At 45.0% G+C, this 14,304-nt stretch overlaps 1 protein-coding gene across 1 annotated transcript in view; it reads left to right on the forward strand.

Annotated features, from left to right (window-relative positions):
* peak1 (pseudopodium-enriched atypical kinase 1) overlaps positions 1–8,935 on the forward strand; it is a 112,132-nt gene extending 103,197 nt beyond the window's left edge. The window contains exons 6-7 of the mRNA XM_080474737.1: positions 1,280–2,097; positions 5,150–8,935. Of these exons, the coding sequence (XP_080330863.1) occupies positions 1,280–2,097; positions 5,150–6,505 (2,174 nt within the window). The 3' untranslated portion in view covers positions 6,506–8,935. The remainder of the gene's footprint in view (positions 1–1,279; positions 2,098–5,149) is intronic.
* Positions 8,936–14,304: the final 5,369 nt, after the last annotated feature.

A 14,304-nucleotide genomic window follows, 5' to 3' on the forward strand; every position in this document is an offset into this window, starting at 1 on the left:
AACCTGCAGTGATGTTCACTTTTAATATCACTATGATTGTACATACACACAAGTCTTTTCTTGATTTGACTTTCCTTGACTACAAGTGAAATGTGTTTAGTAGAGGAAGCTGCACGTGGTTGCAGGTTTGACTGTGTGGAGTTTGCATGTTTCTCTATGCATGGGTTTTCTCCCACAGTCTAAATACTGTATATTTAGGCGGCATGGCCGCACAGTGGTTAGCGCTCTCGCCTCACAGCAAGAAGGTCGTGGCTTCAAATACAGAGGGTCAGTCCCAGCTAACTATGGGCGAGGGTAGGATTCACCCTGGACAGGTCTCCAGTCTGTCACAGGACAAACACACAAAGACAAACAAACACTCACATTCACACCTAGGGGCAATTTAGCCTCACTAATGAACCCCCATGCATGTTTTTGGACAGTGGGAGGAAACTAGATTACCCAGAGGAAACCCATGACAACTCAGTGAGAACATGCAAACAAACTCGCCACAGAAAGACCCAGCTGGTCTTTGAGTCCAGATCGTCTCGCTGTGTCGAGGGAGCGCTAACCACTGTTCCACTGTGCGGCTTCGGAATTATATTAAGGAGCAATTTTTATATTAAAAAAAACTTACAGGGGCCAGTAGATGTCACTGTATAATGACAGAAAGTCACTAGAGTACCACTGATAAAAACCTCCATCACTACTTTATTAGGCTGACTGCAAGCACAAAAGAAGAACCTACACAGCAAAGGTTGTGAGCAAATCTGATCAACCAAAGAGCAGAAAATGGGAACAGAGCAGCGGAAAGAGTTCAGAGAGTCTGAGAAACTTGTGAAGGACTGGAGAGAAGCAGAGAAACTGTTTCTGTGACGGAGAAAACAAAGTGCAACGACCAGAGCTTCTTGAGGAACAAAGTCACAGATGGGCTCTTGAACAGCAGCTGCTGGACAAGGATAACGGTCCCGTTACGTCTGTGCATTGAACAATAAATGCATCTTATATCCGAGTGCGTATAGTATATATGTTTAACTCTTCGTGAAGCTTCGTTTTTTTTCTTCAGATTTGACCAACACTCTGGTGCAATTTAAAGTCCACAGTTCTGATTTGTTCATCGGTGTTAATGTGATTGTGTGGTTGTCCGTCTCTGTGTTTGGAGGAAAAAGTACATAGAAGTTGGTTGATTGGATGTACTCGAGTACAATGCATTGACACATCAGCTTATTGAGTAGTTTTACTTTAAATCCTGACTTGCTGATAATTTGTCTTCTGTTTTTTCTTGTTTTCTTGTTTTCAGGTCAATCTCGAGCTAACATGATCCCACTGAAGCATCCCCGGAACATCAAAGCCTCCAACGACACCCTGGCCTCCATCGACCTGGATTGCCTCGCCGAGCAACCAGCGTCTAAAGCCACGCCGCCACCCCTCCCCAGGAAGGTGGTCCCTCGCTCCAGTACCGAACCAAACCTGGGAGCCAAAGAGCCGGTTCAGGTCGGCCACAGGCCTCGGGCCGAGGCCAAACCAGGGGGCACCAACCTGAGCGTGGCCAACCCCCTGTATGACTTGGACTCCACTTGGGAGACGGCCAGCCAGAGCTCCTCCCTCAGCTCCGAGCCTCACCGGGCACACGACCACGAGAGTGGAGACTCTTTGGAGAGGCCATCGGCTGCTGCAGCTGCCAACAAGAGTCGCCTGACCAACAGTGCGTCTTCTCTGCTCCCCCAACCTGCACCTGCAGCGTCCAGCACCACCACGGGCCGAGACCGGAGGGTCTACCCGAGCTCGGAGTCTCTGGCCGGCAAAGGTCGGACAACGGGTCGAGGGCCCGCCGGATCGGGAGGCGCTAAACCCCACCGACCTGCTCTGTACAGGGGGCTGGACAGCTGGGATGAGGTGGTGGGGAGGATCCGGGGGCTCCACACTGACACCCTGCGGAAGCTGGCAACCAAGTGCGAGGACCGTTTCATGGCCGGACAGAAGGACCACTTGAGGTTTGGTACCGACAGCTGGTCGCACTTCAGACTGACCACCGGAAAGCCCTGCTGCGAGGCGGGGGACGCCGTGTACTACACCGCTTCCTACGCCAAGGACCCGCTGGTCAACTACGCCATCAAGGTGAGGTGTCTCTTTTCCTTTTGATCCGATCATTTCTCCAGTGGAAGATTTCAAACTTAAACAGGCCACATTTATGCTTAGAGCCTCGTCTGCAGTTAGGGTTAGGGTTAGGGTTCAGTACAATTCATTGCATTTAGGTGGAGGATGTGTCCTACCTTTTCCCCTCATCAGCGAACTTCTGCCCCAGGCTCATTAAACTTAAGTTAGATGAACCGATGTAGAAAATGTATGGATTTATTCTCAAAATATCAGATTTTCTAGTCCAGTATAGATTTGAATGTGTAGTCTGCTGTTCTCTCAGTTTTATTTGTGTTACAGAATCTCTCGGTGCCGTCTTCTTCACTTATACTTTGAGCCCCGAGGGCACAAACTTCTGCCATAAAAACCTGTGAATGCAAGTGCTTGGGCCTTTTTTTTTTTTTCTTTTTTTTTTTAATCCTCCGTATAATTGCAGGCAGGAAGCAGTTTTGTTGTCATTGTGTATGTGTGTCCAGAGGTGGTGAAGCCAAATACAAAGCTGATATGGATGAAGGCTGCATTATTCACAGGACATGAAACTATCTGCACACTCTGCTACTTCAAAGCTTTGCCTTCGAATTAGCAGCGGGCTCCAGAGCGGTTTCTTGTGGGTTTTTGTTTTTTTTAGGACGCTCATCCATAAATAAGGCTGGCACGAGCTGCAGAGGCAGCCGAGCGTCAACAGACCCCGACTGCCCAATTAAACTTTTCCCAGCTCGCCACTTGAACGTGGCCCAACTGAGCCCCCTCAGCCCGCCGCACGACTGAAGTCAGGCCACATGCTAATGAGATGCTAGCGGGCTGTGATATTTTTAATGCAGGGCTAATTATTCGTAATCCACCTCCAACGTGTCGGATGGATGCTTGACCCTGTGTGGGGACTCTTTAAGCTTTAAGGGGCAGTCCATGAAAGTGAAATCGTGGCTCTATTGTTCACTAGATGTGGATGTTGAGTCACTTTAGTGCCAGTTTGTCCTCCTTCTTGCAGTGTTCCGACCTGGATCCAGTGGGTATATTGTGATTATCAAATAGCAAAGAGCTTCTGCCATTGCTGTGCCATCTAATCTTTCAGTCACTCTTGTGGTGCGAACTTGTGTTACCCGATTAAACAGGCGAGGGCAAGCTGGAAAACACGCTGACTTCAGCAAATATACCAGAAGCATGAACATGAGATGATGTCATGGCTGTTATTTTCTCATTCTGAGGTTTTATTGAGTTACATGACGCTACAGTACTACGTAATGCATCTTTTGATAGAGGAAACAATAAATGAAATCTCCAGTTTTATAAATAATGATCTCCAGCGTAAAAAACTGAAATGGTGAGAAGTTTAAACGTGTCCTGAACTAATGTGGAGACGCTGCAGTTTGGAGTCAGCGTGTCCAAACAAACGAGCACATTCCTGAGGAGCTGCACTTTGGAAATCCAGCTGCTGCGTCACTCTTTAATAACTTCTACTGTACAAGAAAAGTCGAAACAAACAGCAGTTGAAAGCATTTCAGGTTGTAGCAATAAAAAGCACATATTTAGAAACTCATTTGGTAATTGCATGAAATAAAAGAGTTCCAGACAATGCTATAACGCAGGAATGACGGGAATACACTCTGAAGACGACGAAAGGAGCGCACAGACATTTCAGTTTCAGTTTCCTCGTTCAAGTCCTGTTTAATATCAATGAGTTGTTTTCTCAATAACGAGCTCCTGCTACTGTAAACCAGCTACCAGGCAGTGAGCTCTGCTGGCGGTGTTTCTACAGGCTCCTCGCCTGTACAATACAACAATTTATTATTCTTTCATTTTCATGATTGAAAAATATATTTTTATATATATATATATATATATTTTTTTTTTTTTACACCAAAACCTGAGCTTGGGTCAGCAGAAATCACAGTAACATGGACAGTAGTCTGAAGAGGACTAATAAGCTGTCGTTAAACCCCAAATATCCCAGGGATATGTGGCGACGTCTGGGTTTTTAATACGAGCTGCGGCGTGCGGAGACGAGCGGCTCGGCTTCACCTCGCTGATCAAAGTGTAGACGGCGGCTGTCGCTGTGTCTGGGTTCGGTGTGTGACAGCCTCCTCGCAGCTCGCTCCGTCATTAACGCCACCAGCAGCACAAACAAAGCGCCGAGAAGCCTTTTCAAAGAAACGCAACATTTTTCACCTCCTCTCCGCTAGAAGTGTGTTTCGCACCTGCTGTCACAGAAAGCTGCTGTTTGTTGAAGATGTCTCCTGCCGGAAGACAAACAACGCTTTGCATTGTGAGGAAATGTGCTTTAATTTTGTAAAGTGGAATCACAGATACTTTGAAACAATTAAATCTTCAGGGGCGGTACAGAGCGTGCGGGAGCTGAACACTGGGAGTTTAACTCTATAATCATCATCTTATTAATCATTATCATCCAATATGTTAAAACTGAAAAAAATCAATCTGTTATAGACTAAAAACTAAAATGCAAGCCAAGTCAAAAACAACTGAAATCGTATAAAGGTGAAAAAAAAAATCGTGTAATCAATGGCAAAATGGTAGAAGGGTTGAAGATTTTATGTAAAACGTGAAATGTGTGTGTGTAAAATGTTTTAAATAGTACCAAATAAGCAAATGAGTCAAATGAATACCAAACAAAAAAAATTTAATATTGCAAAAAAAAGAAAAAAGTAAAATTATTTTATGAGTAATTAACAAATACTGAATGGAAAATTACAGCAAAATGAACCACACAAAACATTTAGAATAAAATCAATGAAAATATTGAATAGACTGTATAAAATTTAATGCATCAAATAAATCAGAAAAATAGATCAATATTACACAATAATAATTTTTTGATCCCCACGGGGAGATCATTTCTTTACATTCAACTGATTCTTTGACATTAACTCATAATAGAAAGTGCCTTGCTCACACGTGAGGCCCACCGTGGGATTCAAACCACCAGACACCAGTTCACTTCCCTAATTGTTAAGAAGCAGATAAAAAATGAGTGAAAGTTTTGAGTTGGTCTCAGTAAGTTTGTCTGGTTGTGCTGCAGATCTGCCGGAGCCAGGTGAAGGAGACGCAGCAGCAGTTCTTCCACAGCCTGGCGGTGAGGCAGAGCCTGGCGCTGCACTTCAACATCCAGCAGGACTGCGGTCACTTCCTGGCCGACGTCCCCGCCCGCCTGCTGCCCTGGGAGGAAGACGAGGAGGACGAAGAGGAAGACGACAAGGAGAAAGAGGAGGAGGACGATGGCGAAGGTCTGAAGAAGAAAGAGAAGGACGCCAAAGCAGCAGATCCTAACAGTAAGCTGGACGAGGCCCCGGCCGGCGGCCGCCTGAGGAGCCGCGTGGTGGTCATCACCCGGGAGGTGCCGTTCCAGACGGTGGCCGACTTCGTGAGAGAAGGCGTGTCGCGGCACACTCTCAACCCGGAGCTGTACGAGCGCCAGGTCTGCCTCCTGCTGCTGCAGCTGTGCTCCGGCCTGGAGCACATGAAGCCGTACCACGTGACGCACTGCGACCTGCGGCTGGAGAACCTGCTGCTGGTCCACTGCCACCCCGGGAACCCCTGGAACCTGGACGTGCTCGAGCCCAACAACAACAGCAACAGCAGCTCGGCTCCCAACGCCTCCGCCTCCGCCGCCGCCAACGCCACCTGCCCCGCCCGCCTCATCATCAGCAACTTCTCCCAGGCCAAACAGAAGACCGCCCTGATGGCGGCCGACCCCGGCACGCTGCGCGACCAGTCCAGGCTGGCCCCCGAGATCGTCACGGCCACTCAGTACCGCAAGTGCGACGAGTTCCAGACGGGGATTCTGATCTACGAGATGCTGCACAGACCCAACCCCTTCGAGGAGACGCCGGAGCTGAAGGAGCGCGAGTACACGTGGGCGGACCTGCCGCCGCTGCCCGTCAGGTCGCTGTATTCGCAGGGCCTGCAGCAGCTGGCCCGCCTGCTGCTCACCGTCAACCCCTCGGAGAGGATCCGCATGTCGGAGGCGCGGGCCTGCCTGCAGTGCCTGCTCTGGGGCCCCCGCGAGGACCTGTTCCAGGCGCTGGGCTGCGGCGCCGCCGGGCCCATGACGGGGGCCACGGCCAGCCAGCGCGAGGCCACGCTGCAGAACTGGCTGGACCTGAAGCGGACGCTGATGATGATCAAGTTCGCGGAGCGCTCGATGGACGCCGCGTGCGGCGTGAGCCTGGAGGACTGGCTGTGCTGCCAGTACCTGGCGTTCGCCACCACGGACACGCTGAGCCGGGTGGTCCATATCCTGCAGCAGCCGCAGCAGCAGCCGCAGCCGCAGCCGCAGCAGCAGCATCCTGCCGCGCCGCCGAACCAGAACCACGTCTCACACAACCAGACCCACCTGGCACACGCCTACCACTTGACTCAATCCCAGCCGCTCTGAGCTCCCGATGCTTGACTGTTACTATGGCAACAGATCCCCACGTGCCCCCCCCCCCTCCACTCGCCGGCGCTGAGGTGTGATGTGAACTAATAGTTCTGCTGCAGACTCACCTGAAGTTAAGCGGCTGCCGTCTCTGAGGCTCGCGTGATGAAACAAGAGACATCGCCGCTTTTCAACGTCATTTTTAAAATGACTCCAAAACGATCTCAAACCCGACGAGGTAAACCCTTCATGTCACCTGCTCCCAGTGTGTTCACACCCCAACGTTTCAACAATCCGGAGAGGATTTGATGGTTTTCAGCTTGACGACGCCCGACTGCGGCGTTGTGACGGCTGCTGGCGAGACGACATCATCCAGGGTTTTCACATTAATCCAACGCAAAAGTTACATCAGATATTTGAAGATTCACTCTTTGGAAACTCGGCATTGCTTCATAAACGAGTGGATTTCCTCCCTGTTACCTAACTTATTGTCACTTTTTGTATTTCAAGCCAGAGTTTATTCTTCAGATCTGTCGACTTTAAAATCAGAAATGAAGGGAGCGGGAGGGAAAAAAAACTTCTCAAAATCAGATCCAAACAGGGTAACTTTTCTAAAAACTAAAGCGGAGTCAATTTTTACCAGTGAAGCCAAAGACCTGCCACAAATTCTCTTTTTCTTTTTTTTTTTTTCTTTTTTTTTCAAAGCAGATGCATCTCGTCGTTTGACTTCTGAGAACTGCACACGATTACACAGGAAGTAGAATTTATTAACTTCAATTTGCTCTTTTTATTGGAAGAAGTGTTGGAAAGCTGACCGTCTGCACGGAGCTTTGTGGAGGTCAGTGACCGACGCTGAGCTCATCTGGTGCAACTTTGTCACCGTGAGGGAACTTTCACCTTTTCAGCAGTTTTGTGGCACATAAAGGGATTTAATGAGCTGTTCAAAGACGGAGTTGTTGGGGGGGACTGAGCTTCATAAAAAGAAAAAGTTAGTTATTCTGTCTTTATTGTGATTTTGTCAAGTGGTTGGAGGACGGTTCTGCGTTTGCACATTGGGTCCGGAGACCTGACGGGGGCTGAGAGGAGCGGGGGGGGGGGGGGGGGCTGATTTCCAGGTGCTCACTGAGTTTTTTTGTTCTCCTGGCCTGAAACGGGCGTTTGGACCTGATCCGATCCACGTCTACAGTCACAACTCATCTTCCATTTCAACCACTTTCCTTCACGCCCGTCCAACACAGACGGACAGACGTGCCTCAATTCCTCCTGCCAGTCCCGAGTCCTCGCGCTGATTCAGACCAGGACGATCAGTGGAAGCAAAGCGCCGCAAACATTTTTTGTAAAATCCGATTTGGACGTTTTGTTTGTCAACAAACTCGCAGTCTCCTCCATCAAACAGCTTGAAACTTTGATCCATATTTCAACGGCACAACATGTTTAGTGGAACTGAACTGAGAATCAAGTCTCATTATTTAGTATCAAAGTCTGAAAAATCTCAACTCAGTATCAACAACAGACTTCGTTTGTTTGTTTGTTTGTTTGTTTGTTCATCACGGCCACAGACTGCATCAGCTCAGCCTGTCGCTGCGGGATGGGGGTGGGGGTGAGGGTGGAGGTGGGGGTCAGGATCCCGACTCTGTTTCACTGCAGATGTGGAGCAGGAAACGTGGCGGCCCACGGAGCGAGAACGGCACAGAGCAGGTGTGAGTTTCTTGTTTCTAAAGGATTTGTGTACTGAGGTGTGTGTGTGTGTGTGTGTGTGTGTGTGTGTGTGTGTGTGTGTGTGTGTGTGTGTGTGTGTGTGTGTGTGTGTGTGTGTGTGTGTGTGTGTGTGTGTGTGTGTGTGTGTGTGTGTGTGTGTGTGTGTATGGGGGGGGCGGCACTGGTGGCTGCTCCCATATCCAGAGATTTTAAGCCTTTATATAGTATAAATATATATATATATATATATATATATATATATACATAAATATAACCTTTATCTATTTTAATCCACACACTATTTTGTCAATTACGGAGCACCTCTATTTCTGTCTGTAGACTCCACATATCATTTATTCATTTACTTGACTTCCTTCGTCCCGGCATGTTTCAGGGGAGAAGAGAAAATGGTGAGTAGTTATCACTGTCCTCCACAAAACCACGTTCTTGGTATTATTACATAAAGGTTATTGGTATTATTACATTACAGAACAATGTACAGTATTTTTATCCCTCTTGTAAATGTCCCTGCTTTAAGGAGAAGAACCACTTTGGCTGAAGGATGAGCTGAACGTTCACCATCCACATCGCGGACCGAGGCACGCGCTACAGTTTTCTCTCTCACTGCTCTGTGTTTTTGTTTCTTTTTTCGTTTTGTTCTGAGGGGGAGCCGTTGGTTTACCAAACGTGTGTTCGGTCCGTCTCCTGGCCCGCAGCCGCCTAGTGTTGATCGAGTTTAACCATCAGTAACGGAACAATAAAATATATGTTTTTATATATTCTCCCTGTGGATTTGTGTTCTTGCCGCTGTCGTGTGCTTCATTTTGGGGGGTTTTCAGCCACTTGTGCTTCAGTTTCAAGGCAGCATGGTTTGTGTTTATGAAAGAGAAAAAAAAAAAAAAAGAAGTGAAATGTAAGGCTTAATTATTTCATAACATTCAAACAAATTACTAGAACTAGAGCGGAACTGAATAGATTTGTAACCATCAGCTTTAGTTTCAGCCCACGATGATCCTTCTTTAGTTTTCTTCGTCACTGCGACGGTTTCTCCTGACCTGCTTGTGTTTTTCTGGCCTGTTCAATCATTTTTTTTTTTTCGTTTAAATCGGGTGTCAAACACGAGGCCCGTGGACCAAAGTCGGCCGCTAACGCACCAAGCAAAGCAGAAGAAGATTTCAAATTTTTAACAAGAGTAGGAGAACGACACAATACTGGGAACTGAGTTGAAATATCGGTGACGCAGTGAAAACTAGTAAACTCGCTGTCAGGGCGAGTTTGTCAAAATAGCCATAATGCCACAGCTACAGAAGTTATTTATACATTTCACTGCATTTTGTACCAGAAAGTTTCATTAAAACTGGCTTCATGTTGAGATTGTTGTCATGTTCAGTAGTAATTGTTCGGCTCTGCAAGAATATTCATGTTTTCATCACGTAAACTCTGCGCCACAACAAAGAAAAGCTTTACAGTAAAAGGTTATTATTATTATTATTATTTCACCCTTCTGGCCCACTCGACATGACATGGGGCTGAATATGTCCTCTGAACTAAAACGTGTTTGACATCCTGGGATTTCAAGTCTGGTGGGTTCTGGGAGTTTTGTTCTGTGGTGTTGTCGCAGCATCCTTTGTCATACAGTGCCATCTAGTGGTACCGGAAAGTATCTACTGGTATATTTTGATACACAAATCACACAAGACACCAAAAACATGACTTAGTCTGGAGGATTAAGTCATCTTGCTGCTTGTTCTTCACAGCGGTTAAAAGAGTAAATGTTCATTGTGCTCCGTGGATCCACATCTCAGCATCAACTTACATCTGAATGATATGCAGCATCTTGAGGATTATCTATAAATATAACTGTTAAGTTGCCTTTATACTTCCTGCGCTGGCCCACAACTACATATTGATCCTACGCCATTGCTTTTTTTTGGAAAAGTAAGTCATGTGTTGGTCTCATTTGTTTCGGTGTTAACTTGGTTTTCTCCATTTTAAGAATAATACATTAAAGCATTAGTGACAGGATATGATTTGGATCAGAATCATTCAAGCTTAAACATCAAACATATTGTATTTTTTTTGCCATACTTTGATTTATTCAGTAAAATGTGTGGACTAGATTTACCATCTGATGTGCCTTTACTGTAAGAACAGCCAACATTGAGGTCGTTATTTTGGATTTTTGTAAGAAAGTAAAGAATCAAGCTACGACTGCTTTCATTCACGCAGCACTGTAATAAACATTGTAGAAAGACTCCGCAGGCTACAATAAACTGACGTGCAGAGCAGCTTTTAGTGCAACAAGCTTACACACATTGTTTAAAACTACAGAAAAACTGACTAGAATAATAAATACTACAAAAGATGAGACACAAAGTATGAATGGACCAGGTTGGAGTGTCCCGTTAAACTGTGGGTTTCCTGTTTTGACAACACAAAATCAAGTCCATACAGCCTGAAATCTCCTCTTGGTGTGATTTGTAAGACTGTTTGAAATAAAAAAGAAACATTTATCCACTTGACCTTCAACTTTCCCCTGTTGGAGGCAGAGCGACAGAAGAAGGCCGGCGCCTCCTCAGACAGCAGGCGCCTCCAACAACAAAGAAGAACTTCAAACGAGAAGAGAGCGAGCCGAGGGCCGACGACTCCACGGCAGAGACACAGCCATTGCTGCTCTGCTGAACACTGTAACTCAACTAGAACTACTGACACGACGTACTGTGGTTTTTATATGTTTAATACGAACAAAATGTCCAATGAAACCGACTCAACACAAAGTGTGCATTTTCCCAGTGTGATAAGATGATACAGAAAAACCATAAGTAGTATGATTCAGAAGCCGGAAGGTTTGTTTACTGCCACCCTGAGATCAATCTCGTGAAGCCACATCACTTATTTTATAAAAAAAATAAGACTCGTCCTCTGGCCTCCGAAGTATTTCCTTTGGAGGGTTTGGGACTGAAGCCAAACCTCTCGGGCTCTTTATTCGCTCCGGTTGAGGTTTTTCTCAGTAAAACTTTAACTGCACAGTCGCTGTGCTTCCTTTTTTTATTAACCAGCATCCAACTTCAAGCTTCATTCATAAATCCCAAAGCAGGAAACTGGTTCAAATCTCTCATCCACAGTGAGGAATGTGAAGTTCCCCTGCCCGCCACCAGGTGGAGCTGAAGAAGAGACGAAGGCAGCCCAGAAAGCTCCTCTTCTCCCTTCTCTCTTCTCCCTTCTCTCTTCTCCCTTCTCTCTTCTCTCTTCTCTCTTCTCTCTTCTCTCTTCTCTCTTCTCTCTTCTCTCTTCTCTCTTCTCTCTTCTCTCTTCTCTCTTCTCTCTTCTCTCTTCTCTCTTCTCTCCTCTCTCCTCTCTCCTCTCTCCTCTCTCCTCTCTCCTCTCTCCTCTCTCCTCTCTCCTCTCTCCTGCTGCTGAAACCTCCTCACACTGATTTCTGAGGGTGAGAGCCGTGAAAGGATTACACGTATTGTGGAGGAGGAACATGAAAGGAGACGTGTTTACGCAGCTATTGATGAAACTCTTCTAGATTATCCTGTCTGGGCTCAGATTATGCTCTTATCTCACATTTTATGTCTCGCCGCAGAGATTCGTTCCAGTTTTCCTTCAAGTTTCAACGTCACTTCCTCCTTATATGATGAAAAGGATATTATAAAAGGTATCTGATTGTTGATTTGGGGCCCAGAACAAAAAAGCATTTGTGTGAGATCTAGTAAATTAGCTTTGCTCTTTACAGTAATCACAGTTTTATATTGTAAAATGAATTCCAACGGTTTTAAAAGTGCCACGTGCAAGATTTAGCAGTTTCTTCCATAATCAAACAACATTCACGTGCGTGTCATACAAGCATATACAGGATAACCTGTGGCGTCCAGAACATTTAGTTTTACTCAGTTCTCAGAGATGTTTTTGTTATAAGAAAATAAGAAAACTCTAGATCAAGCTTTGCTTTCTTGTGTTTTTATCTTTGTTTTCATGTTTTGTGTATAAATAAACTACTGTCTACACAAAGGAATCATATCTGTACAGTATCCCCATTTATCATCATAAATATTAACATGAAAAGTCAAAATTACATCAAAAGCTTTCAAACTGTTCTCGGGCCTGATTAGTGGAAATTGTGTGACACAGAAATGTGAAGCCTGGATTACATCAGATTCATGTACTGGTGGTAACTTTCATTTTCATTCATAGCAGCTGATTTATTGAAAATCATTTGATTTTATTCAACATAAACATTTTTACTGTCTAACAAAGTATTTTGAGAAATTCTAATGTCTGATTCAACTGTGCCCATAATGACTTTATTAGCTTTAAAACCAGTTATTTGTTTTTCTTTCTGGAAATTGACTCATCAGCCTGAAACTGAGGGGAAGTGTTGAGTTGTTCACATTTAATATGGCGTATACAGTGATAATTGAAATGAACATCTAAATTCCACTGATGCTTTATGTCCTTTCACCATTTGTTTTTAAAGAGGAATCCGTCATGTAATCAAGAATAACTTCATATTTTATGGTGTTAATTGCACTTTATAGTTATTATTTTGTATCTATAGGGTCCGAGCCCAAACAGAACAAAGTGAGAACCCTATTGGAATGCAAGGAATCGTTATTATTATTATTATTATTATTATTATTATTATTATTATTATTATTGACAGCCTAAACTTGCACGCATCAGAAGTTGTCTGGTCATTGCACAGGTGTCTGACAATAATGGCTCCATTGCGCCTCCCTACATTGTTTTCATATTTGTAACATCTACAGCAGAGCAAGATCTACTTTGGACGTGTGTTTTGATAGTGATAGCGCCACCTTGCAGCAAAAGGAAATGTCTTCTTTAAACTTTCAGCCATAGATCTAAGACGGTCGACCCAAGCAGCCTCAGATCTGGTGACAGTTTGAGGCCTTTAGTTCAGACTTATTGTGAATATGTCACTCTGACGTGCCCGTCGCTGCTCGAAGCTTTAATTCTCTATCTTCATTGTTCCTGCGTCACTTTGTTACTTGTGTTCTTCTTCCTCTGGGATTTACGCTCCGTACCTGTTCCTATATCAACTTACACACATTTCAACAAACTAAACATTTCCCTGTAGGGGTTCTTTTATTACTGCATGATGCAGATCTTTCACACTGTGAGAACTCCTGTAAACTAACCTGCTTTAATCTTCCTGAATAATTGTATTAAATCATAAATCCTCCTCCGCGGGGGTCCCTGAATGCCTCATAAAGTAGTCTGTTTATGTACTTGTACTTAGTTTCAATTAAACCTGAATTCAGATCTTTTTATCAGCATTTTGTGTAAAATACATTTATTTTAGCCAAAGTATTTCCTTATACTTGTTCACACTTGTGTTATATTTATTTAGTGATGACGACACAATTAAATGTCACTAAAAAGTTAAGATTTTTCTTACCGCTTTGAGGAAAACAGTATTTTTGCTTGCGATGGAGTTCAGGCAGAGTAACAGCAGCTGTTGCTGACTCTGAATAAATGTTTCCTCAGAGTTTTTTTCTGAGCAAGGCCTCGCTGTGAGGAGGAAAAATGAGTGTTTGGATACCAAAGGTGTGAAGCCTGCAGCCAGTCCACCTCCAGGACAGACATCCTCACACTGAATCATCCCCAACACCTCGCCGGAGATCTGCGATACCGAGGCAGGATGTTGGATCGGGGCTTCGAGACTGGACGGGTTTGACTATAAAACTGAAACCTGGATTGATAGAAACCTTCGTTGGTGAAAACCTCCTGCTCCTTCATAACAACTCCAGGGTGGGACTTGTGATTAAAGAGTACCACGATTATCAAGGCTGAAATTGTTATACACCCGCTGTCAACAAATGTTAATGATTGTTTATGGATCCATTCTTCCTTGTTCCATAGCTGGAGGAGGAAACCAGAGTGCCAGGAGAGAAGTCATGCACACGGAGAACACGCAAACCACTCAGAAACACAAGTGAGTGTGAACACAACTACACAAACCCGTGTTCATCTTTTTCTTTTTAATACAGGACATATGGTCATGGACGTAGACTTTGTGCAGCAGTGTGTGTTTAGAGTGTGAGAGTTGGCTGCATGTTAAATAAAGATTCTGCTGTGTGCTGATAAAAATGTTG

Source organism: Lipophrys pholis (assembly GCF_963383615.2).
Source record: "Lipophrys pholis genome assembly, chromosome: 11".
In the NCBI taxonomy this organism is placed as follows: domain Eukaryota; kingdom Metazoa; phylum Chordata; class Actinopteri; order Blenniiformes; family Blenniidae; genus Lipophrys; species Lipophrys pholis.